The 27,831-nt window shown below is 46.2% G+C and overlaps 4 protein-coding genes across 4 annotated transcripts in view; all 4 read right to left on the bottom strand.

Moving 5' to 3' along the window:
* LOC126561166 (prothoracicostatic peptides) overlaps positions 1-27,831 on the bottom strand; it is a 244,615-nt gene that overhangs the window by 28,681 nt on the left and 188,103 nt on the right. The gene's annotated exons all lie outside the window — the stretch shown is intronic.
* On the bottom strand, positions 1,625-3,561 carry LOC126556985 (pancreatic triacylglycerol lipase-like). Its single transcript, XM_050212582.1, has 5 exons — positions 3,410-3,561; positions 3,062-3,339; positions 2,819-2,980; positions 2,096-2,744; positions 1,625-2,032 (listed from the first exon to the last, which is right to left on the bottom strand). The coding sequence occupies exons 1-5, from the start codon at positions 3,549-3,551 to the stop codon at positions 1,626-1,628; spliced, it is 1,638 nt and encodes a 545-aa protein (XP_050068539.1). The 5' UTR covers positions 3,552-3,561; the 3' UTR covers position 1,625.
* Positions 7,261-9,162, bottom strand: LOC126563105 (pancreatic triacylglycerol lipase-like). Its single transcript, XM_050219726.1, has 5 exons — positions 9,082-9,162; positions 8,704-8,975; positions 8,473-8,628; positions 7,614-8,389; positions 7,261-7,543 (listed from the first exon to the last, which is right to left on the bottom strand). Exons 1-5 carry the CDS (start codon positions 9,149-9,151, stop codon positions 7,261-7,263), a joined length of 1,557 nt encoding a protein of 518 aa, XP_050075683.1. The 5' UTR covers positions 9,152-9,162.
* On the bottom strand, positions 10,567-22,773 carry LOC126567592 (glutamate receptor-interacting protein 2). The gene is made up of 9 exons (XM_050223811.1): positions 22,413-22,773; positions 16,977-17,099; positions 16,473-16,670; positions 16,209-16,399; positions 15,850-16,151; positions 15,613-15,779; positions 11,795-12,605; positions 10,749-11,712; positions 10,567-10,674 (listed from the first exon to the last, which is right to left on the bottom strand). The coding sequence occupies exons 1-9, from the start codon at positions 22,771-22,773 to the stop codon at positions 10,567-10,569; spliced, it is 3,225 nt and encodes a 1,074-aa protein (XP_050079768.1).

Below are 27,831 nucleotides of genomic sequence, written 5' to 3'. Positions count from 1 at the left end.
AACAAACGCGCATAAGAATGCATTTTTTCCGCATGCTTCGGTGTATGCTGTACTGTAGGATGTATGTTTTGTACCTTCGGCCAGGAAAAATAAAAAAAAATCTGTTAGATTTTTGTGTGTCCCGTCTCCCAACTGACCACTTGATTCTGTAGACTGCACTATGGTACAGGATTTGGACAAACAGCAGGATATCCCTCTCGAGAAAGGAAACTCTATTACGAACGCGGAACATTCATACCGCATGATTGTTGCTGATTAGTTTGTTTAGTTTTTCTCCGTAACTTTTTAGAAGAAACAGAAACAAAAGATCCACCAAAGACCAGTGTCCAGTGTCCAGAACGTATGGTTTTGTTTCTGTACGTCTCTTCCCATTACAACAGCCTTGGTGCGTACTTTTGTAGCCCGTTTTAGATAGCTGTACAATGAAGAGTATTTATAAAGCGCCGTATCGTTTTGACAGTGTTTGACAAGTGTAGTGTGTAGGGTACAATGGTAGTCTTCTAAAGATTTAGTAGAACAGACAAACAAAACGTTTAGCTAATAGAATTTTTGGGCCAATCGTGATAGATGTACAACTTAGTGGAATGCAACATCGGTGCCAACCCGAAACCTAAAAAAAAAACAAACCAAAAATAACAAAAAAAAAACAACCAGCAAAAGAAAACTAAACAAAAACTTATCTAACGCAACCTTACGAAAAATAATAACCCTACATACACCCACACACAAACACTCATTAACACAAGTGAATCTGAAGTGTCTAGAAATACGATGCATAAAAAATTCAGTCATTCCGCCACGATTTGGCGTTTCATCCTCTTTCTATCTCACATACATACACGACATATAATACACAAACATGCAGATTCATTTACAAAGAAAAAAACAGAAAAAACACTGATAAATACGCTATAGCGAAATATAAAGATGGGTTAAAATCGCGAGCGCGCGAATACGCTATAACGAAATTTAAAAAAAAAACCAAACCCCGAATCATGCTTCATTGTGAAATGATTCCTAACGCAAAAGCAACAAGATGTTATGACCAGAGCAGAAACAAATAAAGTCTAACTAACCTCTCTACATTCTTTGATGGTGTAGCACCTGACGGAGTTGTATGTGTAGCACAAGTATCATTCATAATACAAACAACCTAATACCAAACCTAAATTACAAGCCAGGTAGAAAACCAAGGGCGTTTTTCGTTTTAATTATTTTGGTCCCTTGTGGTTTGGCTTTAAAATTGATTAAATATACAGCACAGTTTATTCATATTATTATTTAAATCCATAAAACAATTAAATAATAATTATATTTCATCTTCAGCCCTCCCATAGTGCAAAGAAAGCTTTATCGTGAGCTTTTGAAATGTGAAAGCTTTGCCAACGATATGAAAGCTTTCGTGCAGTTTAAGAACGAAGTTTTTAAGGATATGTTTTTTTCGTGCAGTACAACAAATTGAATCTTTGTAAAGCAGGCATTGAAGAGGACCCAACAATTCCCCCAAAGAATTCACAATATAGATATCGATATGTAACGCTTGCTTGGTGGTTTTTCCCACGCTCATCGAACATTCATTTCTCACCAGTCCTGCTCAGTTTATTGGAATTTCTTCTCCTGCAGCTCTACGCACAATATTCACCTTTAAACTCATTCTCCTGATCAGCCCTCACTGGAGCATGATTCAGCGGACATACCACAAAGCTGGCCCGATTTTCCATCATCTGCACAACGATCCGCTGTACGTAGACGCGCGGCACCACCAACAAACGCCACGTCAGCGGATTCAGCGGATTGGTCCGATACTCCCAGGTAAGCATCACCTTGAGCGGTTTGTTAACGTGCATCCCTGCGAGAATCGCCGAATAGTTACCGCCTGGTTCGAAGTATACCGGATTCTTGGAGAAGTCCATCTTGCCGGACCGTACACCACCTTCACCGAACAGCTCGAGCGACATTTTACCCATTTCGCCACCGTGTATAAGACTCTCCTCGTCGTCGGAAACGCTCATCGTAACACGGAAATGAGATCCTGCAAAAATGAAACCAACTTGCAGTCCAATTCTCGCCACCACCAGAGCTCCCCAATACTTACGGCAGTATGGCGGGTCGGCCCCCGTAATCATGTACACGCTGAGCGGAGCGTTGGGATTTTTCAGCACCCCATTCTCTATCAACCTGTTGTAGCTCTCCTCTGCCTTCAGCCCGAACTCGATGCAGTAGTGACCGTGCCGGTCACACTCGAAACATTCACCGCGCAGAAAATGCGCGTACGATTCGCAAGCGATCCCAACGAACGGACACTTGTGCAGTATGCTGTCGGTGAAAAACTGATGGCACCGCAGATGATTACATCCGAAGAATTCCTGGAACCCCCAGAAAAATGAATCCTCGTGTTTGCTGATGAACTTTTTCATCGGATCACTGCAGCCCGGCTGATTGTAGCCACCGTTCGGGTAGAAGTCTACGTGCCCGATCGGTTGATACATTCCCAGTCCGCCCTTGCTGACCCACTCGGATGCGTCCGAGTGTATCACGTCCACAAACTTTGCATCGCTCTGGTCCAGCCGTACCAGCGGATCTGTATCGGAAAACAGTGGCTCGGCAGGATCGAGCCCCGTGATGCGGCCCAACTTTAGCCCGAACACGCTCTGCAGATGGTGGCCTGCATATCCACACAGATGGGATCCAAGCGAATGGCCCAAAAGATGCACCTTGTCCAGGTTCTTTAGGTTTAGCTCTTCCTGCAAGGATCCGAATCAACCACGGTGAGTTAGAGAAATGGCGAACAAAAAACCTAGCAAAGATTACAGCGTACATATAGCAAGTAGATGACATGTGCCGTAATTGCACCGATCAGCCGAATATTAGCACAGGTCTGCGTGTACGGTGGATTGGATGCTTTCCGCCAGTCAATCACTACGCAGCTAGCCGTCCGGTCCGGATCGTTGTCGATCAGGGCGTTCACCATTTGCTGAATCTGTAACAGAGCACATCAACTTTAAGCGTTTCACGAGCCTCGAGGGTGACGAACAGTACCATACAGAAGGTCCACACATACCCAGGGTCGGTCGCCTGACTCTACGTAGCCGTGCGTAATGAAATAGATGCGCCCGTTCGGATTGATGCCGAGATGACGCACACTGGCCGGATTGTTGATGTCGATAAACTTCGGATAGTTAGTGTTAGACTTCACGAACACCGGATACCGCACGTCTACCTGTGCGGGTGACCATGGATGGTAAGCGACCGGGCGCTTCTCGTCTATCCAGGGATAGGTAATCGGGAAACATCCATAGACACCGTAACACCGCGTATGCTCCGGTCGGGAGAATTCACCTGTTTACAAACGATTTTCGGAAAGTTTAATACGCCGCACATCCCGCGCCACTGTCCCGCCATTACCTACCGCTTGTCATATTGCTCTCCGCACTAAGCGTTTTATTGTGGATAACGTTTATAAGCGAATTGTTGTACTCATGGTGCATCATGTACAGTACAGTTTGGAGCCAAAAGCCCGTAATATTGCTTGTTGCCAGCTGCATCTCCATGGTTGATTGTGGTGCGCTGTACCTTCACGGTTGCCAGCAAGGATAGACCCAAAAATCACTCTGTTCCTACTTTGGTTGATCGTTGCGCAGCGTCAACGTGCCAAGTCGTCCAACACGAATCACGCACACGTCTACTATACCGAGCTGATGAATGGCCTCCGGCCGACTAAAGGCGAAGGGCACTTGCCACACCAGCAGCAGCTTCTACCATTAGTTTAGTCTCATTACACAAACAACAACGAAAAAAAAAACAGCAGACAAGCATCAAATTGAGTTGTTTCGATTCCGAGGAATCACATCAGATCCAAGAGCTTCACACGTACGTGTAAAATACATGCGAGAATCCGCCTCGGCCGATGTCTCGGAGACAAAGACCCAACTGATAAGGGTAGTAGATTCAGCGAGCTGTAGTAGTGACGGTGTTTTTAAGTCCTAGAAACAGTCGGTCAGATCCCAATGAGAGGAGCGAGTCGCATAAGCGGAAGCGGATGAGCAGTCTTGTGCCACAATCGAGGAGAGGAAATGTCTGCAAAGCTACTACTTCCGTCAAAAACAAACCACAAAATTGTTACAGTTGGCATGTAATCGAACAGTTTTGATGATGCCAACAATGATGTCAAGTACAAGTACTCTCTCACAACCCGTATAAGAGCCGCAGCACGTCAGCTGAGCATTTCTTATCGATTATGAAAATGAGTTTTTTGCCGCTTCTACCGCCGAGTTGTTCTGGCACTTGCCTTGTGGCAGTCCATCAACAGTACGTCTAAAAAAAAAACTACCGAGAGGTGATGTACACGATCCGACCATTTTTCGATACCTTGGTGTTTGGTTCAATTCTAGACTAAACTGGAGTACACTCTTCGCCCATCTGGTGCAAAAATGCAGTAAGGGAATCAACTTTCAAAGGACAGTCCCAGGATTCTAGTGGGGCGCACATTCATCAGACGTCCTGAGATTGTATAAAACAACGGTACTCTCCGTATTGGAATATGGAAGCATATGCTTCCATTGGGCATCCAATACGTTGATACTTAAGCTTGAAAGGCTACAGTACCACTGTCTTAGGATCGCACTAGGAAGCATGAAATCTACACACAACATGTCCCTAGAAGTGATGACCGGAGTGATACCGCTCAAGCTACTTTTTGAAATGCTTCGCCTTCTAGTCCGTTGTTCAGTACCAAATCCCTTGATAATAAAAAAATAATAGAAGCGCTTCTAGAAACAGGTTCTAAGAGCGAAATCCTCAAGATTTATGAAGATTTTGTTGTCCTACAAGTGCATCCTAGCGCGCCACAGGCATTAAATCATACTGCCTTTCCTGAGAACTACAGGGTAGTTCCGGGCATTTTCATGAACAAGTATGGCCATTTAGACCAAATAAGCCAGTACTACACTGATAGATTATCCTCTGAGGAGGTCACTGGCTTTGGTGTTTTTAGCGAGTCCACCGAAGCACTTTTCAAATTGAGGCAGCCATCATCGCAGAGCTAACCGCAATATTTTACGCACTATTGATGATAGCAGCGAGATCTTCGGCCCAGTACTTCATCTTCACTGATAGCCTTAGTGCTATTGAAGCTCTGAGATCTCCGAAGGCTGTTAAGAGTCAGGATTTCCTCACCATAAAAATCATTGAACTGCTTGGCACAATGTTCGATAAGGCGTTTAGGATCTCGCTAATTTGGGTCCCTTCTCATTGTGGAATTCCCGGCAATGTGAAGGCAGACTCACTGGCCAAAACAGGCGTCAAAGAAGGCGCTTTTTACGACCGACCTATCTCGGCCCAGGAGTTCCTTCGTTTTCCACAGCAACTTTTCCTGTCTCGCTGGCAGAGCATGTGGGAGGCGGGTGAAGTCGGGCGTTTCCTTTTCTCGATATCTCCGCAAGTGTCCCTCTGACAAAACTGTGTGGCTGCGGTGACGGATTCCACGATGTGGATCACCTTCTGTGGTCCTGCGTGGAATTTGAAATCGCGGGACCCTCCTTGTTGAGCGCAGTCGAGAATATCGGGTACTTAAATTGAAGAAGTGTTGGCTACCAGTGGCCTCCCCTACATGAGGATCATTTACCGATTCGTCAGAGACTGCGGTCTTGTCATATGATTCCACATCCCTAGTATCCTTTCAATCCATATTCGTATTCCAAAATTCCTTTTTTGTTAAATGTTGTGTTGCCTATGTCTTAAATGTATTTTTTGTAGTGCCACGGGTGATCCGATGACTGGGCAACAGCAATCGAGGGCGACTCCAACACTGCCGTCCAAGGGGGTTCTTTGTGGAGCTTTAAGCTTTTGGCGGGTTCAGTCTCGAGAGTAGTGAAGTCGCTTTCGCTGCTGTGGGATAGAGCCTTAGATTGAACGCTGACTAGATTGAGCTTGGAATGTCATTGCTGGACTGCACTGGAGAACACTGCAACGCAGGCAGATAAATGTGTGTGCTGTCCTAACAATTCTTTGTTTTGTTACTGTCCCGGATGGCAAAAAGTCGACAATAGCCAACACATCAGAACCCGGAAACAAACAACCAGCCTTCACAATAGCCACAACAATAGTACCGGACCAACCACAATTACACCCATCTGAACAACCAACATGCAACAGCCAAAATAGGACTGAACTAAGGAGGAAATGCCAAATCAATAAGATCATAACATTTAATCAACACAAGCGACACAAACAAATCGTCAGGATCTTGTTGGGATTAAATGTTCAAGACACGTTATGGATATGTCTAATTCCTCAGAATCGCTATTAATTCCTAACTCGTCTATTTGTCTTATAGTTGTACGTAGAGATCCTAAGACAAAGAAACCGAATTTGACAGGACGAGACCTCCTGAGCGCTTCCACAATCCAGCGCAAAAACAACCGACGTTTGTTGTTTTGTCCACGACTGTTTTGTACACCCGTCATAACCGCTACCATCCCAAGTGGACCTGTGTTGGATGAGTAAAAACATCAGTAAAAAGCATGCAACCCCATTTCGACTAGCCGCTAATCACAGTCGCTCATCCATCGCTTCTGCTCGCAGCATCAGCAGGCGCTCCACTATCAGCGCATCATCAGCGGTCCATTGAACAGCAGCAAGTTCAGTGTGGTAAAGGTAATGATGACGCGTTCCGCACGTTCCACACGCAGCTCTCAAGAACATCTGCACCCGAACACGGACCACAAGTGCGCTTTCGCAAGCGAGTGTACGCATCTCGCGTCATTCGCGTCACTGATAGAGCGTTTGGCGTTAGGCATCCCGAAGACACAAAGTTCAAAACCACTCGCTGGAAAGGATGATTCGTAAACACGGATTTGCGGATAAGCGGTGCCCTTCGTACCCGTGGGATTGCGATGCGCGACAAACCAGGACGCAGCAGGCCGGCTTTTGACATTTGGCCGCCTCGTGTGTTCGCCGCTTATCAAGTGCGCAACACTACAGCAAACCGAAGATTACCTTGAAACGCGCCGACACGCTACAAATAAGGGACCGGCACCGCGGTACGGTTAGATTGAGCTTGTTGATATACGTGTATTTATACGAGGTTGTTTTACATACATTCCTTAATTACAATACATTGCATTGATAAGGCGGACTTGGCCGCGGGGCGGAACTTGCCCTGGGCGATGATCAAGTTGTGTGCAAGTTTAGTTTCGATGTGAGATATTTAAATTATTATTAACGTAAATGATGAGGCGCATAGGTTACGTCGATCGGCTGCTATCCCCGGTCCGGTTTCTGTTTACAATTGTTCTCGGTAAATAGGCCCAGCTCGTTGGTGGAGATGCCTGTCCCCGTTGACGGGCACATCTGCAGTGTTGTCTGGTGCGTTAAGAACTGTAGCTGTACCTGCTTGATGAACACACGCGGTGCTGAGAGAAGCCGCCATGTGAGCGGGTTCAGCAAGTTCGTCTCATACTTCCAGCCGATCTTTACCGACGCTGGTTTGATATTGCTGTGTACCGCGATGACACTCGAGTAGTTCAGTCCTGGCTCAAATAACCTGTAGGGACAAGCATTTGGAACTCAACAAAAATCTGCCCATAACAGTAGATAGACACACACACACTTACCTAGGCTCTTCGTTGAAGTCGATACGTTTCGGTTCAGCCTCGTCGAGTCCAGAAATGTACAAAAAGATCTTCCCAATCTCCGCACCATACTGTCTGCTTTGTCGCGTATCGGCTATCTTTATCGTGATCTTCACATTCGGCATCAGGAAGGGATCGTACGAGTTTGTCTTGAAAAAGAATTGTATCGGTGTATTCTGCCGTGGTATAAGTTTGTTCTGACTGATCAACTCCCGGTAGCTGGCCAAACTGTTCAGCCCAAACTCGACACACAGCGCATTGCTTGCACTGCAGTCAAAGCACTCGCCCGCATTATAGCTCTCGTACGAACCACAGGACACAACCTGCAGCGGTGTCGTAATACTCTCGGTGAAATACATGTACGATCTCGAATGGCTGCAGCTGAAGTATTGAAACACACTCGAGACAAAACGATTCTGCTCCTTCCAAAACGTCACCGGACAGTTCGGTTGATTGAAGCCACCGTTCGGGTAGAAGTCTACGTGCCCGATCGGTGCGTACAGGCCGAGCCCAATGTTTGACACGAACGGTGTTGCATCGCTGTGCACCACGTCCACGAACTTCGCATCGCTAGGATCTAGACGTACCATCTCGTCCGTGTCGGCAAACGCTAGTTCGGCCGGATCTAGTCCCGTGATTCTGCCCAGTGTCACATTGTACTCTTTGCGCAGCGTGTAACCCGTGTAGCCTGACAGGTGTGAACCGAGCGAATGTCCAATCATGTGCACGTTATCGAGATTCTTTAGACCGACTTGTTGCTGTGGAATGGGGGGAAAAAAAACCCGGGAGTAATAAGCCATACTGACCGAGACGTTATCCCCAGAATTCCTGCAAAACTTACCGCGATCTCAATGATGACGTGCGCTGTGATAGTACCCACCAGTCTTATATTGGCACACGCCTGGTTGTACGGAGGATCGGAACCTGGACCCCAGTCGATAACAATAACCGTAGACTCCGGCTCTCTATCCAGCAAACGATTCATCATTTTTTCGATCTGCACAGGACCACCAGGAAGATAGGGATTCGGGTGAGCACTATTAGCCATGCATTCTTCCGAACGTGCACTTACCCATTTGGTAGCTCCCTTTTCCAAAAATCCGTGCGTGATGAAGTAAATCATTTTATCCGGATTAATGTTCGTAGCATCCACCAGATCTGGCACGTCTATGTAGTTGGAGTATCGGTTCTGTTCCTTGGGATATTGCCGGTGCTGTGCGTTGAAAAACACAAACCGCACGCCTATCTCCTCCGGCGACTTCGGATACAGCGCTATGGGCCGTCGTTCGCTAACCCACGGTGGTTCGATCGGATAGCAACCAAACATTGCGAAACATCCCGGTCCTGCAGATGGGGAGGGAGGAAGGGTGTGGGGGGGGGGGGAGTTGAAGAAGACATCATTGTCAAACATTGCTCGCTTGGGTACACTATTTCGGCTAATCAGGTTTACCGTTTACCGTGTTGTTGTACGTAAACTTGGATAGCGCTAAAAATGCGCTCAAGAATACTTCCGACGCCATCGTTCCAATGCAGCCGTAGTGCGGTCAATGCTCACAGAGCATTAATCGCAAACTTTTACAATAATAAATGCCACACCCGTTGCTCCACGCCACGTTCGTTCAGTCTGCCGAATTGTTCCTCCAAACTTTTGCTGATAAGTATTTCGCAACACGATATGATTGACGAGAACCGCTACAGATGTATGGACGAGCTGCAGAGGTACTTTAAACCAGTCGTAGAAACCTCTGATTGACACACTGCAGTTAGATTGTACACATGTTCGCTACCAAACTTATTAAACCCTTGCGCCAATGTGGCGTAGCGCTTCCAACACTTCCGCGTCGTTTAAAAAAGTTCCTTTAAACGTACCCTTTTCGTCCGCAAGGGGTATTGCACTGAGACGGAGATGCTGTCTGCTCGCTGTCGATCCCGTTCATATATGAGAGCGATTTAAATAGCTTTCGATGCCGCACGTCTTTACGAAGCATGCGGAGAATTTATACTCACGCTCGCCGCAACTCATTGCCGGTGGGCGCCTGATGCGCCCGTTAGACAGAGACGTTGCACAAGACAAACGGTGAGAGCAGTAAGCAAGCTCAACAGATCAACTGAAGAGTCCCTCAACGCAAGATGCTGTCGAAGTCAAACGTATTGCCGAACACCATGCGGGGTGGGCATCGGCATTACTTTGCTACTTTACCGAATATATGTGCGTGTGTGTGTGTGTGTTCGTGGTGGTTTTAATTGGAAGAAATTGTTTAATAATAGGTCTGCCTAATTATGACATTCTGGTAGCGATGCAGTGACCAACATATAGGGCGTAGAGCGAACCATCGCACAGCAAGGCACGAATTCTTGTACAGTTCAATAAATTATGGTTAATAGAAATTGAACTTCAAACAAAGAATTTCTAGTAGATATGATAAGAAAATCCCGACATACCCCCCTCCTTCCCAGATGAAGTGTGACGTCAATAGAACTAGCACCTTTGCACATCCGGTAACAGCGTCGTAATGCACTTTGGACAGACTACCGTTCTGAAGCAATAAACAAACAACAACACGTCTTAGTAGTAGTGGTAGTAGTTTGAGACTGTTTCTGTTTCTCTTTTATTGTCAATTTGTATTGTTGTATTGTTAAATTAAGTTGTTACGCTAATACGTTAGTGGTGTGGAGCATTAAAGAGACCTTGTTTTAATAAATACGCCATATTAGTTCCGAAGCTGAATGTTTTTGTTTAGGCGAATGGAAACATTACAAATGGAGTGAGAGAAAATGAATAGAGTTGGAAGGATAAAGAGAGAAAGAGAGTGAAAAGGAAGAGAGAGAGAGAGAGAGTGATATGGAAGGACAAAAAGGAAGCAAAACGGGGACTACAGATAGTTGACCACTCAGGTGGCGTACGGTGTGCTGTTCCCATCCATGTTCTATAGCCCTACTCCGAAAGGGTACGTTGTATGACCAGCTCTATCTTGTCACCAGCCGCAGCTATCAGTGGGACCGTTAGACAGCAGTCAAAGTCCTGCGTTTTTGTCCCGTTCACCTGCAGCGTGAAAAAAAGCAGTGTAACAGATTTAGATAGAGTACTGCTGATGCTAAAGGGCCCGCTTCAACTACCTGTATAATACGGTCAAACGGTCTGAGCAGACCGGCTAGATCAGCCGGACCACCGGACCGTATACGGTTGATGTAGACTCCACGCTCGTACAGTCCATCCGACACGGAAAAGCCGTAGTCATCGTATACGCGATCCTTGAACAGCGTCACATGCATCGTCTGGAAGTTACCCGGCGTACCACCTTGCCCGTACGAGTTGTTCGAGGCAGCATCATTAATCGACGGACTGCGGGGTCTGCGCTGTACCTTGGCGTACACTGCCGACGCTAACCCATCTGCCACCGGTTCGGACCGTGCGATCTGCAGGTCTACCACGTTTTCAAACTTCTGCAGCAACTTGGTGGCGGTGGTGAGTGGTAACCCGCTGACACTTTCTCCATTGATTGCTAGCAAACAATCGCCCACCTGCAGTTGGCCAACGCTTGCCGCCACACCACCCTCCGCCACGGCGCTAATCTTGATGGGTTTCTGCAGATCTTCGCTGGCCGCAAGCGTTATACCCAGCGGGCCACCGTTCGGCTCGAGTCGCACGTTAAAGACGTGTTGCCGCACGTCCTCTGCTGGTAATGCTGCCGCAGGTAGCGGTTGTGGCGGGAGTGAAGGTGGTGGTTGTTGTTCATTTGCATACGCGATCGTGTTATCAGGTGACGCCGTAGAGGCACTACCGAAACCGACGTAGTTGGTGTTGCTGATATTCATCGACACCATCTTGTAGTGCATAATGTCGTCGTACCGGTCCTCGGCAGGTTCGCTCTCCACGTTGAGCAGATGGGCCGGTGGTAAGGGTAGATGTTCGGTGCTGCCGCCGGTTTGTGCGGGTGCTTTCAGCGTTCCAGTGCTCTGGCTTGTGCCGACTCCATCGTAGGAAGGTGTATTAGACCACATTGGGCGACGTAGTTGATCCTCTATCGGGTACGATTCGGTATTGTTGTTCATCTTCAGCATCGTCGTTACATCAGTATATCTGATACGAGAAAAAAAAACACGAAACAAATGTTAAGGGCCGTCCTTAGCAGCGAAACAAACCCTTACACCAGACTACTCACCTGCTTCCATACGTAAAAGCACTATCCTCTGCGCTGCCATAAATTCCGGACGACTTTTGCTGCGCATCGAACAAGAAATCTGGCAACGAGTTGCGCTTTACCGTCAGTGTTATGAACTCATTTTTGCTCTCTTTCAACAGCAGATCCAGATTGTAATGCTGCAGAGGACGGTTGTCGACGGCCATCAGTAAATCGCCTGCTCGCAACGACCCCGTTCGATGTGCCGCACTGCCCGGTTTTACCTCCGAGATAATAAACGAACCGTGTGCATTACCGTTCACAGTGATGCCAAGCCCACAACGGCTTTGCTTGAGCAGCTTGATGTTAAACACACCGCTCGCCGGTACCACCGCGTCTGCCATATCGAACTCAATCTCCAGCTCTACCCAGTTCGAGGTTTGCGCTTGATTGTGGTAATGGTTCGCCACCGTCACCGGTCCAAAGTCGCCCAAAATCTGACGCACCGCGTTCACGTCCAGGTTGCACATTTTGTTAATCGCAATAATGCGATCCCCTTTCTGCAGACAGCCTGAGCGTTCCGCGACCGAGTCGGGTAGAATTTGGGCAATGACGAAACCACGGCCGCACGGCGTTTTCGACCCCAGACAGATGCCGGAACCCTGCGAGCAGTCCAGTATGATGTGTATCTTTTCCGCCCGGCACAGACCGACGGTGGGATGGAGCAGTCCGTCCTCGGCTGTTTGCGGTAGCGAGCTTTTCCGCAACAATCGTCTGTGTTTGTTGTTGCTGGTGAGATTTTTCCGCGAGTCCACCGTGTTAAAGCCGTACCGCGGGCTGGAGCATGAAATGCCTGCGCAATAGAACAAGCTGTAGTTAGTTTGCATGGTTTAAGTGTTATATCATTTAGTGTTTGACTCCAAACTTTTAGAGTTCTTGAATGAATCGATCTGAACACAGAGGACTGCCTAGATCTTAACCCTTGGTTTACTCTAGATCTTCCGGATTTTGGAAATGGGATTTGGTTATCGGATTACGAGAGGTAACGAAAGTATTGGATAGAAGACATACAAAACAGTCGGGATCTTGGATCTTGGATGGTACTAGATCTTCTGGATGTTGGGATGGTCCTCTGAGTTGGTGGTTCTCTGATTGGGATTAGACAGAAGACACCCACAAGAGATTCTGAATTTTGAAAATAGCACTTCGGTGGCAAAGCTTCCGTGCATTTTGAAATCTGTCATTAGTTTTTTCTCCAGATCTTCTGGATTTTGGGAAATGGAGTCGCTTCTCTGATTAGGATTAGAATTCTGCATACACAGGATTAATAACAAGAAAGCCAGCAACAGCAGGACTTTTAATTTAGTACAAAACCAGAGGCAAAAGATGATCAGAGATTTTATACATAAAAGTTCGGATATTTAACGAAACCACAAGTTTTGTTGTTTACTAATGTCAGACTAGTCTAGACAACTTTTAACAACGCTAAACTTACCGCCTTTCAGACATCTCAATGCTTGCAACCAGTGTTGAACGTCGCCGGAACGCCCAGTGACTGTGTCACGAAAAGGAAACCAGCGACAGTGTATTAAATCAACCTGGCAGCATTAACTTTCTAACGCCAAAGTTAATGCCATCGCGCGCGTCTACTAATTAATAGCAAATAATTAATAACATTCGAAGGCGAAAGACGTTCGCCACAGTGCGCGCACCTTTAAAGCAGCGGCACATGGAGCAGCGTAGCACCGGGCAGCAGCATACACCGACCGAAAAAGATAAAATTAGCAGCAAATATACCAAATCCAAACGTCGCAACAGGGGCTAGATCACTACGCTTAAATACATACAGCCCCACACACACACACAGAACAGTTTTATTGCCCATTGGGATTGCCCACCGAGAGACGCCTTCATAAAGGATCCCGCCGAGGGCCGTTGTCATTCCTCGTCAAGCGCATTAAGGAGCCCTTAACCGTGCAGCTGTCACTCCAAGTGATCTCTTCGTCATATGACGCGCAGTTCTATCTTGTCTCCCTCGCATTCGCCATACCTTATAGGCGGGCAAGATACGATGAGTGGTTCATGGATACAGATGCTGCTTCTTTTTTTTCTTTACCACACACACACACACACACACACACACACATACACACACAAAGCGCGGTGCACTTTGAGTCTTGGTGCGCAATACCAATCGTGCTGGCGTTCTCGGAAAATGTCGGGCTAAATGAAAGGTCCCGGCAGTGACGCAGCAGCATCAACTACCCCATGCGCACCACACGCTCCCCGTAAGTGTGTGGAAAGTGTGGATCTCGTCTCCCTTTTTTTCCTCTCCCCCCCCCCCTCATTTCTGCTTCTTGTTCTTCTTGCAACTCCTCATCCAACGGTGATCTTGTCTTGTCTACCGCGCCGCAAAATCATTCAGCGTCGACGATGGTTGTGTCGACTCCTACATCGCACATTTGACAGCCCCGGTAGCAACAGCGTCCCCCAGCCGCAGCATCCGAAAAAGCATAAGAAAGGAAAGAAAAAGCGACCACCAGGGAAGAGCATCAAGAAGGGAAAGGAAAAGAAAATATCACGCCCGTAGTGGAAGAAAACAAATTATAATGAGTCTAAAAATAACATCCCACCGTGGCGGCGTGTTGTGTCGCCAAAGAAAACACACTACCGAAGAGGAAAGTGCGTGTGCGACATCCTACACGCGGATGTTACGTTTGTTCTTTGCGCTGGGTTTCCATTTGTTTTTTTTATTTTTGCGCTAGGTTCACTTAAATGCGGACCCTAACCAAAACAATTCTGGACATTTCCACGCGTGGCGTAGTCGCGTCATACAAAGCAAATCTATATCGCAACTCTGTATTGAGTAATAACAACAATATTAAATAATATTGCACAACCCACGTCATCCCGTATGCCCTAAAAAAACACACACAAACATTGACCCTGGATCAGATTTTATCCTCCAGAAACCCCTTGGGAGACCCCGGCATGGCCATACAAAATGGACCTCTCGCGAATCTCGTGTCTGGTTCGTAAATTGCGATACATTAAAAAAAAAAACGCGGCCAAACACATACGCCGAGATCGCAGCATTTTCTCCGACGTTTTCACTTTCTAATGAGCCGTTTTACGTATTTTTATTGCGTAATACAGTGTCCGGAGTTCGGACTCCGGATTTATGGGTCGTAAAGTCGGGCGAGAATGTAGAACGCGGACTATTATGTCAATAAAGTCACTGATGTGTTTCCAACTTCGTTCGCTCGCGGATCATGTGACTCCGTTGGGACATTTGGAGAGTAGTCTGGAACGTCCAGACTACGAACGGCGGACCGTTTCAACAAGACTTCGCCATCTAGAGAGCACATATAGCACATTAGAAGGGGGGGGGGGGGGGGGGGGGCAAGACTGCCGTGCATTTTGAAATCTGTCAACAGTTTTTTTTTTTTTTTAGGTACGTCTGATATATCTGCATCAAACTAAGTAAAACCATCCCCACTGCAAGAAGCGCAGGAAGTCAAGCTACATATGGCAAATTATAAGTGTCATCATATCTTTATATTTCCGGTCGTGCATCTCCTCTGCCGGGCGGGTATGTAAGGCACAAACGCACCCCAGCAGTAAAATGATCACTTCTTCCAAAGCAGAACGAAAAAACGTGATGAAATGTGACTCGCACCGTCAAGGGAATCAGGATGTCAGTGAACCTAGCATCCAAAGCACGGATGGGAGATTTTTGGAGCGAATAGTTCTCAGAGTTCCGTTAATTAAAATCGTTTTCTTTTTGAATTCTTTTTTTTTTCCCCTGGGAGGATGCCTCAACCTCTACCAAGATAGTCCATAACTTCTCATATACGTACCTCGACGCCGTACAAGCATATGGGCAGGAAGTATGTGCAACTGCGTGTAGCCTTTTACACAGTTTGCGTCCAACAGGGCGGTAGCTTCCTCCAGTGAGCACACACCACTGTCGACCGTATTTTCGTCAATCGATAGTATTTGGTCGCCAACCGACAGGGCTCCACAGCTGGCAGGAAAGGAAAGGTTCATTTTAGTCACGATGATACGAGAGCTACCGCGGCTACCCCCACACTTACCGGTCGGCAATGCTGGCTGGCAGTATGCTGGCAATGAATATGCCGTCCGGTTGCACCTCATTTAGCTTGTAGCTGCTGTGATAGATATCGTTTAGGTTCACCGCACTGGAGTAATTGCTCAGGATCAGGCCAAGCTTTTCATTGAGCGGACGCTCAATCTCCAACAGCAACGGTCCCATGCTCAGCTCGACCGTCTGCATCACCGACACGTCATACTCGATCGTGAGGTTCGTGTAGCCCGACACGTGCACATCCTTCAGTATGTGTTGCGCCTCGGCAAGACTTTTGTTGAGTAGCGATACCTAAAGCAAAACACCGGAGTTAGTTGCTAAGCAGCAGAAGAATCAACCGCAACGTACATTGTCCACACGCAGCACCCGATCGCCCGGTTTGATTTGGCCCGTCTTAAATACGGGCCCGTTCATGCGTACATTCGTCACCACCAGCGGGTACTCGCCGCCACCGCGCAGCGTCAGCCCCAGGCAACCATTTTCCCGCTCCACCGTGATCTGTGCGATCTTTGTCGTCACGCAGAGACTGTTCTGTGAAACTGGAAGTGAAACCGCAGTGAGTCGAGGGGCTTTGTGTTTGTGAAGCGTTGGCGCTTTTGATGCCGGACTCACTGTACTCGGGGAACGAATATTCTATCTCGATGATTGCTGGGCCCTCGCCGTGACACAGTATGCTGAAGATGTGTTGGTTTGTCAGCCCGATCGTTGATACACCGTCGACCTGATGGATGCGATCGCCGGGTGCGAGCAGATCGGCTACGGGACCATTGATGGATTCCACCATCGGCGGAAAGGAGAGATCGCTACGCTCTGCAAGATGTGCAACGATAGTTGGAATGGATTCTATTGCTTGGATGCGGATTTCAAACATGATGCACTTCCATACTATCCACTGAACCAGTGGAGTAGGTCCTCCGATGCAGGACTTCTGCATGTTTTTCGATAGCAGCTCTGACGACTGAGCCCTAACGCCTTCAACTCTTACCGCTCAGGGAGTAAAGCTGCTACTACGAAAATGCATCCTCAAATCTAATTCTTCGACTGATGGTTTAGGACTCAAAGTGTCGTCAAAATCAGTCTACTTTCTAAATGGCATACTTTAACAACTATTCGTACCTGCCAACACGATACCGATCTGTCCATTGTCGCGCGGTACCGAGATCGTCGCGTACGTTGTCCCACGATCTGCCGCCAATCCCGAGTCTTCCGACTGGGCTGGACTCATTGCGCGATCACTTGCTGCAAACAAAAAAAAAACACACACAAAATCAGACACATTGTAATTTAATGACATTTGTCCCACGAATATCTTACTAAAAGCTCCGGAAAGCTAAACATTGGTTTAGTAAAAGAGTTTTTGCGGTAGATGAAACCATTAGCCATAGCAGAATTATTTGCACAAACGCGTTTTTATTTTCCGTTTCCCTGTCTGAGGCTTTCATTGTTTATCCAACCATCGTTCGATATCCGACAGTATCGGACAGCTAGACGCCATGATGAAATGGATCAAATCGGACATCTTGCCCGCCAACGATCGACGAGTACGGGCACTTGTTTGCCACGAGTTATGGTTCCGACACTGTACAGCCATTTCCTGGTCGAACGTTTGATTCGTGACTTGGGGCAGGAAAATTGAGGTCACACTTTGATGGCTTTATGGATCATGGCGTTCGTGCCCGTACGTCAAAACAAATCAATGGGCTAGAAATGGAATGTCGGTACAAATAGCACAGTGCACACGGCATTCGTCTGCTCACGAGTTGCAAATGAGTTGTATTTGTATTCTGTCAATTCAAGAGTTTCCTCCAAACTGTACCGCTGTTAGTTGTACAAACAGTTACTGCGCTCGTCTGTCTGTTGTATCCGTTTTTTGCTTCATTTTAGTTCAGTTCGTGCGAGCGTCCGAGTGAAGCAAGAATCAAGATAACAGTAATGCAGCCACCATATAAACTCCAGCCACTTCTTCCAGCACGACTCGCTTCTTTATATCATTAGATCGGTGATTAATGGCAGATCATTGACCCCGCACGCAAGGAAGAAGCTGCTGCTGCACGCAGTGCAGCACAATCTGCAACGCACAGTCATTTATTTATAATTATGCATCCTCCCATTACTCAGCGCCAAAGTGATGAACGCCGCGACGTCTCTGGAAGCCAAACCTAAACGTTCCGCGAGTCAACTCCAACTCCTTATCCTGGGGCCTGGCATTACCAGCGAAAAAGATGGGTTTTTGCTCTAGTCGGCCGCAGCCTGCCGGGATGCCCTCTTATACTATCCGCAGACACACACACACACTTACACAAAAGCCCCCCTCGGTCAAATCGCACCGCTCGGAGTAGTAAGTCGGAATATACATTAAGCAATTGCTTTACGGAGAAAGGAAGCAACCCTTTTTCGCTTGGCCGGCTGTATAACGCTTACGGTTAGGAAACCGTTGATCTCCGGCCAGCCGCTGAACTGAACGAAGTACAACTAAATGTATGTGTCGCCATTCCGGTTCGGTCATTGCTTTTTTCTGGCATGAAAAGAAAAAACAACACCAACACCGCCTAGTGCTGGGAAGATGGAATTGGGCATCGGCAAAAACCCGTCCAGCTGGCGACACTGGCAAAGTAGTACGAGCGTACTGCTGGGCACTGTTTGGCGCCATGCCTTCTGGGAGCCACAGCAGGCGACGCCGCCCGAGACGGAAATGGAAATGTGCCAAGATTAGTTATTTGCCAACAAAAAAAAAAAAGATTCTTCTCTCTTGCTGAGTGCGTGTGTCCGTGGGGTATGATGCTATCACTCGCAGTGAGACGATTCTCTCCAAAAACTGTTCTGACTTACACGCTAAAACGGGCAACAAGAGTAGACTTTACCCCAACTTTGACGTTTCTATACAAATTTTACTAATCGGTAGCAGCCCTTCATAGACAATTGAGGATTTAAATGATTTTCTTTGTCACGCAAACGCATACTTTAGCGATAAGGGTTTATTTATTTTCCAGTAATAGGGCTCGCTACTGTGTACTGTGTAGTGTTTTCAGTATAAATTACATACATTTTACAGTACGCTCGAATAAAACCCCTTTTTGTGTGGTATGATGTCCCGGTCGGCTCGGTGGTGTAGGCGACAACGGCACCGGTCTTCAAACGGCAGGACCGGGGTTCAAATCCCACCCGAATCGTCCCCCCGTAGTGACGACTGACTAACCAACTACTCGGTATCGGGCAATTCTCAAGTAAGTCAGAGGCCGTTAAACCAAGAAAAAGAAGAAGACGACCCGGTATGTAACAAACGGGGCCTAAATTAGGGTGCAAATATAGCGTTGATGTGATGAGAATAGTCGGGATATGTGATAGGCAGAAGCAGCATTAGCAGTATTTATAATTAATGCTAAAGTTAGGCCTGATAAGAGTGCAAGAAATCAAGGACACAACAAATCACAAAATGACTTTTCTTGCTCCAGATAGGTGCAACCCGATCAAACACAAGTTGCACCAGAACAAGTCACAAAAACGGACGCCAAGCTTCAAGTCCATAGGCCAAGGCTCCAGAGTTTTTTTTTATCTTATTAACATAAAATTAATTTAATGAGTTTTAGCTCCGTATGTACGCAAGGGCAATAAAAAATGTTTTTACATTCTTTTAACTATTAATTCTACGTATTGTAACTATAACACATGGGTCCGTTTTGGTAGACGCAAAGGACCCGGGGTTCAAATCCTATTCAGACCGTTCCGCCGTAGTGAGGACTGACGTGACCCAACTACGTGATATCAGCAAGTCGAGGTCGTTAAGTCAAGTAGAAGTTAAAGTTGGATAGCCTGTCTTCACTACGTAGGAACAGTCAGGATAGGATTTGATTCCAAGTACTTCATCTCACCCAATAGCCCTAGTACCTAAGGAATAACTGAGATCTAAATCGACTTTTTAGAGTCAAATTGAATCAGCCCTAACTCGCGGGCGATTCGGCAAATTCCTTACCTCCCCTCAGGATAACCCTGCAGCCTTCGTTCGAAGGATTCTGAACCTGGGATGGCTGCACGGTGTGGGAGTCCTCGTTTTTGAAGGTCGAAGCAAACAGATCCTTCTTCATAAACGTATATCCTGATAGAAGAGATACCCACCAGAGGTCTAAGTTACATGAGGCTTATATTTCAATTCACCAGCTTCAAGAGTATCCATCCAGGCCCTATTCCTTGGTCTAAACTTGTTGGTTGAGTACGGTTTTCGGTCGTAGACATACCAATATACCAAGTTCCAATGATAAGCGTATCCTGCTGCTTGCTGAGCGGTTTGAGGACATATTTGTTTTGAAATTATCTTGCGAACAAATAACGATTTTTTTTAAACCTAGAGACATTGCACTTTCTTATTTGAAGTTTCGGTTAAGATACGTTTTCTCCTACCATAGCAGCATGATGACTCGCCAGCCGAATCCGACCCTGACGACAAATAACAACAGTTGCCCAAAAAAACAACAACACCCTTATTTGACTCATGCTACCTTTACTCAAGCAGCACGATGCACACAGTGTTTCGAACCGATAAATTATTGCTCACCACCGCCACCCATGCTCCGCACCATGCAGTCACCGACCGCTATCTAGAAATGTCTCACAACCAGGGGGTGTAAAAATACTTCACAACCCAATTTAACGTTAGGTGCGCGTCGAATTCAATCTTCGGTCGTTTCACAAATTCATCAGGCGTGCGCTTGGAGCGTATGACCGGGCTGGCTGGTGTTTGTTTCTTTCAGTGCTTCATGCCGGCGTTTCGGCAGGCCCACTTCAGCGCTTTCGATGATATTATTTATAATGTGACATTAGCGCACAGGAGATGACTCTGGCTAAGTCGCTTCTCTACCCCCACCGCGAAGCATGAGCATGGGTGCGTGGGTAGCGAGGTAGTGTGCGCACACCTACGCATTTATGAGAGCGCGAGAGAGAGAGATGGAGTTATCGTAAGGGATCTGCACCCTTGGAAGAAGAACGTTATGCTTGAAGCGTCTGTTTGGTGGGATTAGGATGGGTCTGTCTTTCAATTGCGCACTGCTTGGCGTACGCCTATTTGTTGCCTCCCGGTTGCCTCTATTAACTTCCGCTTTTTTTTTTGTTGTTGTTGTAATGTACACATTAATATGTTGGAATCCTTAAAATGCGGGTCCGAATACGGCAAGAGCGCATTTTTATTTATACTTGATCGTTTCAATTATATCAGCAGTCGTGACAGAGTGACACAAATGTGCAGTAAATGTTTTATTTTTACCATTATCATTAAGGGAGACGAGACCAAGACACATTTGTGATGCAGTTGGCGTATTTCATTACTCATCGAACTTACGTTTGTTTGACTTTTGTTTCTTCTTTTTGTGACAGTCATAAAAAGTGTGAGATGGTGGTCAATTGAAATGCAGCCAACATTTATAGTTCTTAACTCGGAATCCTCGTCCACTTTAGGATCCGGATCCTCTGTCCAAAGCTCTGTAGTTTTGCACTTCTCACAGGTGTGTGACGGTCATCGTAGTCAATCAGAGAAGCGGATATCATAAACAGACAGAGTAATCAAGATCGGATGAATCGGGAATGTAGAGAGATTAGAAAATATAAGAGAGAAGAATCCTTGTACCCGTAAACCCCGCTGTAAGTTATTCTAGCAGTTATTCTAAACTAGAATAATATCACACCACTCATCCCATACAGGCCTGTAGATCTGAATAGTTGGCTCCAGGTCACAGGAAGGAAGACAGATCTGACGCTCGTAACTGTCACTCTCGCTCTACTTTGTGGTCTGGGTAATATTTTTGAATCTTTATTGCCAAAACGCTCTTCCTTGTTCAAGTTTATGAACAAGTCCACTGGGCGCAAAGTGGATACCGTCTGATATTTACTTTATGGCGTTATTGGAGTGTATACCGATTGACCTTTTGCTAGCTAAAAAGGATACCGATTGGACTTTCAAGTCTGTAAAGTCCACTAACTCACCAGGGAGACTTTTCAGCGGCCATTTTCATACCCAATTCTGCAAAACAAGAAAGAGACTTTTTGTAAGGTTAGGTCTCTTTGGATGTCTCTTTTGACAAAAAATCCTTGACATTCCGTAGACCAAGAAAGCGATTTATTACGTCAGGCTCCTTTGGATGATGCAACAATGGCGCCGTTCGTTATACGACAAGAACCGGAGTTCAAATCGCATCCGTACCGTTTCCCCGTAGTGAGGACTGGCTATCCCGCTGCGCGGTATTAACAGCTAGTTTAGTAAGCCATCAGAGAAGAAGGTTCTCTGTCACTTTTGACAGAAACCCTTTGCAATTATGTAGATAAAGAGTAGTTTCAACGCAGCTTTATTATCAAGCTTCATCAGCACCTACGATAGCATGTTTATTCTCCAATAAAGATAAAGTCTTAGCCAATCGTTTGCTACGCAAAGTTTCGTGTAATATTTAGATAGGGAAGTTCCCGAAGACTTCATCAGACATCAACGTTTTGTTTTCCCCGGCTTGGTCGTGCGGCACGATATGTAAATCGTCGCTCGATGTCTCTCGCTTCGATTTGTCTTCAACTTACCCGAAAACATGTTTCCGGTTGAGTGCTGAACCATAGCGGAAACCATACCACCAACGCCCGACCCCGGCTCACCACCCGAACCCGGTACGGTGCTGCCCTGGTTGATGAAGGATGTTTCGGCACTGCTGTCATCGAGCGCACTGCTGCTGTGACCATTGCTGCTACCGTTGCTGCTGCTGCTGCTGCTGCTGCTGCTGCTGCTACTTTGATTGCTGCCACTGTTACCGTTGCTAAACTTGCACGTTTTCGACAGCATGCTGCCGCCATTCTTGAGCGTACTGCCCGAGCTAGATACGCAGCTGGTCGTACCGTTGCTGCTGGAGCCAGCGCTGACACTTTTCTTCGACTTCCACAGCTTCATCGCGCTGACGCCTTTCTGCTTGGCTTTGGTCTCTCACTTTGGGAAAACACTTTTCTTTGGTATGCGGTCGAGATTCTTTTGCAAATGTGACTCACTGTGCATTTACCTCATCTTGTATGCGGCTTCGTTTCACAATCATCAGAACTGTTGAGAAACCTCAGAACTATAAGCACAAACCTAGTCGTATTAGGTCGAGATCAAGATAGCGCCATTAACGCTAATCTCTACCACGTTTCAAGTCTGGCGAGTCTGGCAATACGCAACATTTCAACATACTTAATTTGTCTTACCAAAACACACAGGAATGGTGATGAAAACTCTGCACCACCTACGAAAACGCTCAGCAGGAGAAGCGTCAGAAGAATGTAAATATCAGGAAGAGTAGCAGCGTCGAACGAAGAACTGCCCCAAGAATGGAAACGTCTTGAGAGATTATTTAGGTTTTTTTGTTTTGGCGTAACTACAGAAGAATACGATTCTTTGTGTGCGAAGAAGCCCTCGTGTACTTCGCATACAGCTGCTGCGTACTATGTTGAATTCCTATATTAAGATTATGTGAGCGACTTGTTTATATGAACGTAACATTGACCTCTTCCAGCACATAATTTCCTCTGCTCTCATGCTATAGATATCCCTAGACCAAATGCGCAATTCCAACAACACACTGAGGCATCTGTGGCGAAAAATTCGAATCTTCCTTTTCACGCTCGGCATTACGCACGGCGGTCACGCACGCATTAGCACGCATTTGGGTGCGGGAGTTGGCACACTGTACGGTTCTGGTTGATTGAGTGACTCGGTGACTTTGATTGTGCCAACATTGTTCTGTCAGCTGGCCAGCGACTTCTGCTTCCTCACCGGGCTTCCTCAAGCAAACACAAGCGCCTTTTAAAACACATACACACACACACACACAAATGCTCACATGCGATCACAAAAAATCGATGCGACTACTTCACGGATCACCGATCGACTGTGCAACGGTTTAACCACGAACGCACGCACGCACCCACAATACTACAATTAATTAATTCTCACCCACCCCCCAAACAGGCAATTGACGAATCCAAAGCTGACGGCGTTTGTAGTCCGGGTTTTGTTGTTTCTATCTCTTTGTGAAAGCGGTTAAAATGTCGAACGCTTGCGATGTGATCAACCCATGCTAACACGCGCGCGCGCGTACCAAACAGTTGCAGACGTTCTCGCAACCCGGTCTACCAGTCGCTGCAGTTTAGCTTCGAATGATTTTCGAACCGACTGTTTCGTTCCTCGCGTTTGGGTTTGAGCAGTTTTAGGAGAGCAAAAATGGGAGAGCAAGAGAGAAACCCGAGTGGCGGATGAAAACCATAGGAAGGTTATTTTTGGATGCTAGAGATGCTACCGCCGAAAAGTCTAAGCGTTCCCTCTAGTGAGCGATGGGCAGTGGTTAGCAAACGGGTTGCACAAATTGTAGCCTTATTTGCTGCCGAGTTATGAGACGCTTGAACCAACTCACAGTCCTTGGCATGCTACAGAAATTTGCAGAATGTGTGCTGCTTGTGCGGAGATGCGTCCTCAGATTGTTATACGATGAAACCTCAAACCTCGATCAAACCTGGAGCCTCAAACTAGCGTCCATTGTATATGTATTCAGAGCATGCAAAGATCATGATGGAAGTTCCAATACTTAAGCTTCAAATTAAAGACGCCTAATAACTCTTTGTAACATCCTATTTACAACCATCCTTCTTCTTCGTGGCATAACGGCACTCCAGGTCACGCCGGTCGTCGAATTGCTTACTGAACTTGTTGATAGCACATACTCGAATAGCTAGTCTTCATGATATGAGAACGGAACAGATCGGATTTGAACTTCTTCATAGCTTCATCACCTTTACTGGGCCGTCCCAAGTATTTAAGATTAAGCCTGCTATAAGTCTTACCTGTGTGTTTCCCTAACCTTTCGCTCTCTAGATTAATTGTAAAATAAATACTGCAGTTTAATACATTCTTGCATATGAGATACTCGAATTCTTAGGGCCTAAGAAATCATACTAGAGATACGTGGCACTGATTATGTAAGAATACCTCCGTAATAAGTGCTTGCTTCACAGCATCCTTCATACTGTGCCTATCCAGTTCTTGAGGACTTTTTTTTGTTGGCGTAATTCAGACACTAGTCAATTCGCTTTTTAGAGACTTTTTGGGGCGGCCCGATGGTGTAGGCCAAACGGCAGGACCGGTGTTCCCAAATCACATCCGGATCGTCCTCCCGTTGTGAGGACTGACTATCCAACTACGTGGTATCAACAAGTCTAGTAAGCCATTCGATGGGCGGCGAGACCTTAGAAGGTCGTTAAGCCAAGCAGAAAACTCCAAAAAGGGATCATTCATATTCATAATCACCAGCATAATTAATTGTAAATAAATAAATAAATATTCATTGAGCACCACTGGCCACAGCGAAGAGTACCCCAATCTTCTCAAGAAATTCTCGTGAGCATACAGGGTTTTACCTGCATCAGCTCACAATTGTACTGCAAATAATAAAACAAAATATAATTTATAATTAAGATTCAACAAATTCGTAATAAGTCAAATTGCATTTAATCCAGACCAAATTAGAGCTTCAAGCGAAAAAAAAAAAAAACAAATTTCAAACTGAGCTGGTGTCTGTGGCAAACCCTGTAGGTGCGCTGAGCGTGCAACATAGAAATGAGTGAGCCAAACGCACGAGAGTGTGAATATGTCGAAGGCAACCGTGAACGTTGAACGAACTGTTTGGATTTTGGAACCATAATTTTACAAATCAGCATAATATGGGTCGTAAACAGAACATTTCCAGTTCGGCAACGGTGAGCCTGGGCGTGTGCTCTGTCATGCATATCGTGCTGACATGTGACGAATTACCTAATGATGAATAAATTACTCATTACATAATCTGCTCACTATTGAGAAGCTAATTTGTTTTGTCATTTTATTACGATTGCTATTGTCCTTTGGTGACAATGACACCAAAAAATTATTAAAACACTTTCTTTTACGATGAACCATGAAAGTAATCTTATGCAGAAACAGAGTGTTTTCGACTGCTTTTGAATCGAATCGGATATAATAACTGGAACAGAAGTTTTGCTAAAAGAGTTGACGTGAATCATCGCCTGGACTTCGCCCCTTATTTCCATAGGTATTAAGATATTTGAAATATTATGACTACTTATTAAGAGAAGTCTAGCAATTCACACACACACATACTAGTGCTAATAACGCCCTGCTGGCGAATCTACTGAAATCTACAACATCTTACTGAGTAATATGACAAATCCTCACGGCAGACGTTGGTGTTGGCCACTGTAGTGGTTTTTAAAGAGTAAAAAATCTACACACCAGGTAAGCTTAAGAAGATATGCACCTCGGAAGCACCCAAGGCAACGACAACGAAACCAAAATCCTATTTGGAATTGCTTGGAAAGATGTACATCGCATGTTTAGCTTCAAAGCGCCACCTACACGTAAAAATGAGAAGCTCAATACGAAATGACACATAGATGGCGTGCATAGCGCCCTCTACACGCGGAATTCGGCGCAATGCTTCTGTCCGTTGACAGAGTGATGACGCTGCGATGCAGTTTATTTGGACTCATTCCTGGATCATTCTAGGCAGAATAGATAAATTCATGTATGTTAGTAATACACGGCACGTTTCCACAACACAATTTCTATAACTGCAGCTTGATATTAGATCTGAAGCTGCTTTGCTAGACGCTGGTCTTTACACGATAGGAACGGAGCTTCCCGACCGTAGTAACGACAGACTATCCTCATAATGCCTCAGATCACAAGGACTATTACTCTGAATTGCTACAAAATATTTCCAATGACGTATTCCGGAAATTGGATCCATCGAACCCATTCGGAACTTCATGTCCAGTTCGACAAAAGACCTCTAAAGTCTAAAAAATTACACGTTTTGTAATAAAACTTTTTTTCTTGTTTATTTAAAGGAGCTCTAAGTCTCTCTGACACTACAGTTGCTTCCAAAAAAAAAACTTTACAGTGTATCTGCTGAAATTATTAGCTTACCGTAAGCTCTTTACAAGCTGCACGTCATTGGTCTACCTTTCATGTTAGCTCTTTAACAGATATTTGTATATTTTATTTATTTTCAATAGAGTGGGTCGCATACCGCAAACAAGGTGACGGTGACGATCACAAACGACATTAAATTTACGGCACATACATGAAAACGGATTAGAGGAGCCAAATCGGTTACGGCGATCCCCTACGTCGAGCATCAATCTTGCGCGAAGCGATCTCGGCGAGACGCATAGGCTAAGGCCAGATATTAGCGCCGGCGATTCGTTCCGGATGTCCAGGAGTCCCGCAATAAACAGCCTCCGGGCGTTGCAGTTTCGCTGGTTTAACGAATCTCTAGGCCTAGCAGCGCACATCGTCCATCCACTTCCACAGTCCAGAAGCGCAGGGGCAAACCGGGTCACTTTACGCTGGATCACAACGATCGCAACAAGTGACGCATTTTGATGCACATCGGGTCAGTGAAGTCGCGAGCTATTTGTTTCAGTAAGCCAATCATTTGGTTGCCCTTAGTGACGACGTGATCCAGCTGGTCGTAAAAGCTCAACTTCTCGTCAAGGAGCACTCCCAAGTAACTGTCGTTTCAATGGTAGTACCATTTAACGTGTAGACGTGGTCGAGATACGTCATTGACGAAGATGACGAGCTTCCTTGAGGCGCCTCCGAAGAAGCATCGCTGCGTCGCGACATATGGGATCCCACTTTCACACAGAATGAACGACCAGCAAGGTAGGAGCGCATCCAGCCCAGCAGCTGTACTTGTAGACCAAGCGTTTGGAGCTTGGCGAGCAGTGGATGAGTTGTGGGACGCTGTCAAAGGCAGCTTTGATGTCCGTGTACACCGCGTCGATCTAGGATCCGTCATCGATGGTTCTGTGGTCAACCAGGTTTGTGGTGATTGAGCGCTTAGGGACGAATCCGTGTTGGCCAACGCTGATATAATTCGAAGCAACAGAGAGAAAGGGCTCGTACTCCAGATATTCT

The sequence above is a fragment of the Anopheles maculipalpis genome, chromosome X, assembly GCF_943734695.1.
Source record: "Anopheles maculipalpis chromosome X, idAnoMacuDA_375_x, whole genome shotgun sequence".
Lineage (NCBI taxonomy): Eukaryota > Metazoa > Arthropoda > Insecta > Diptera > Culicidae > Anopheles > Anopheles maculipalpis.
Note: the sequence above shows the minus strand (reverse complement) of the source record. Positions and strands in the feature narration are given on the sequence as shown.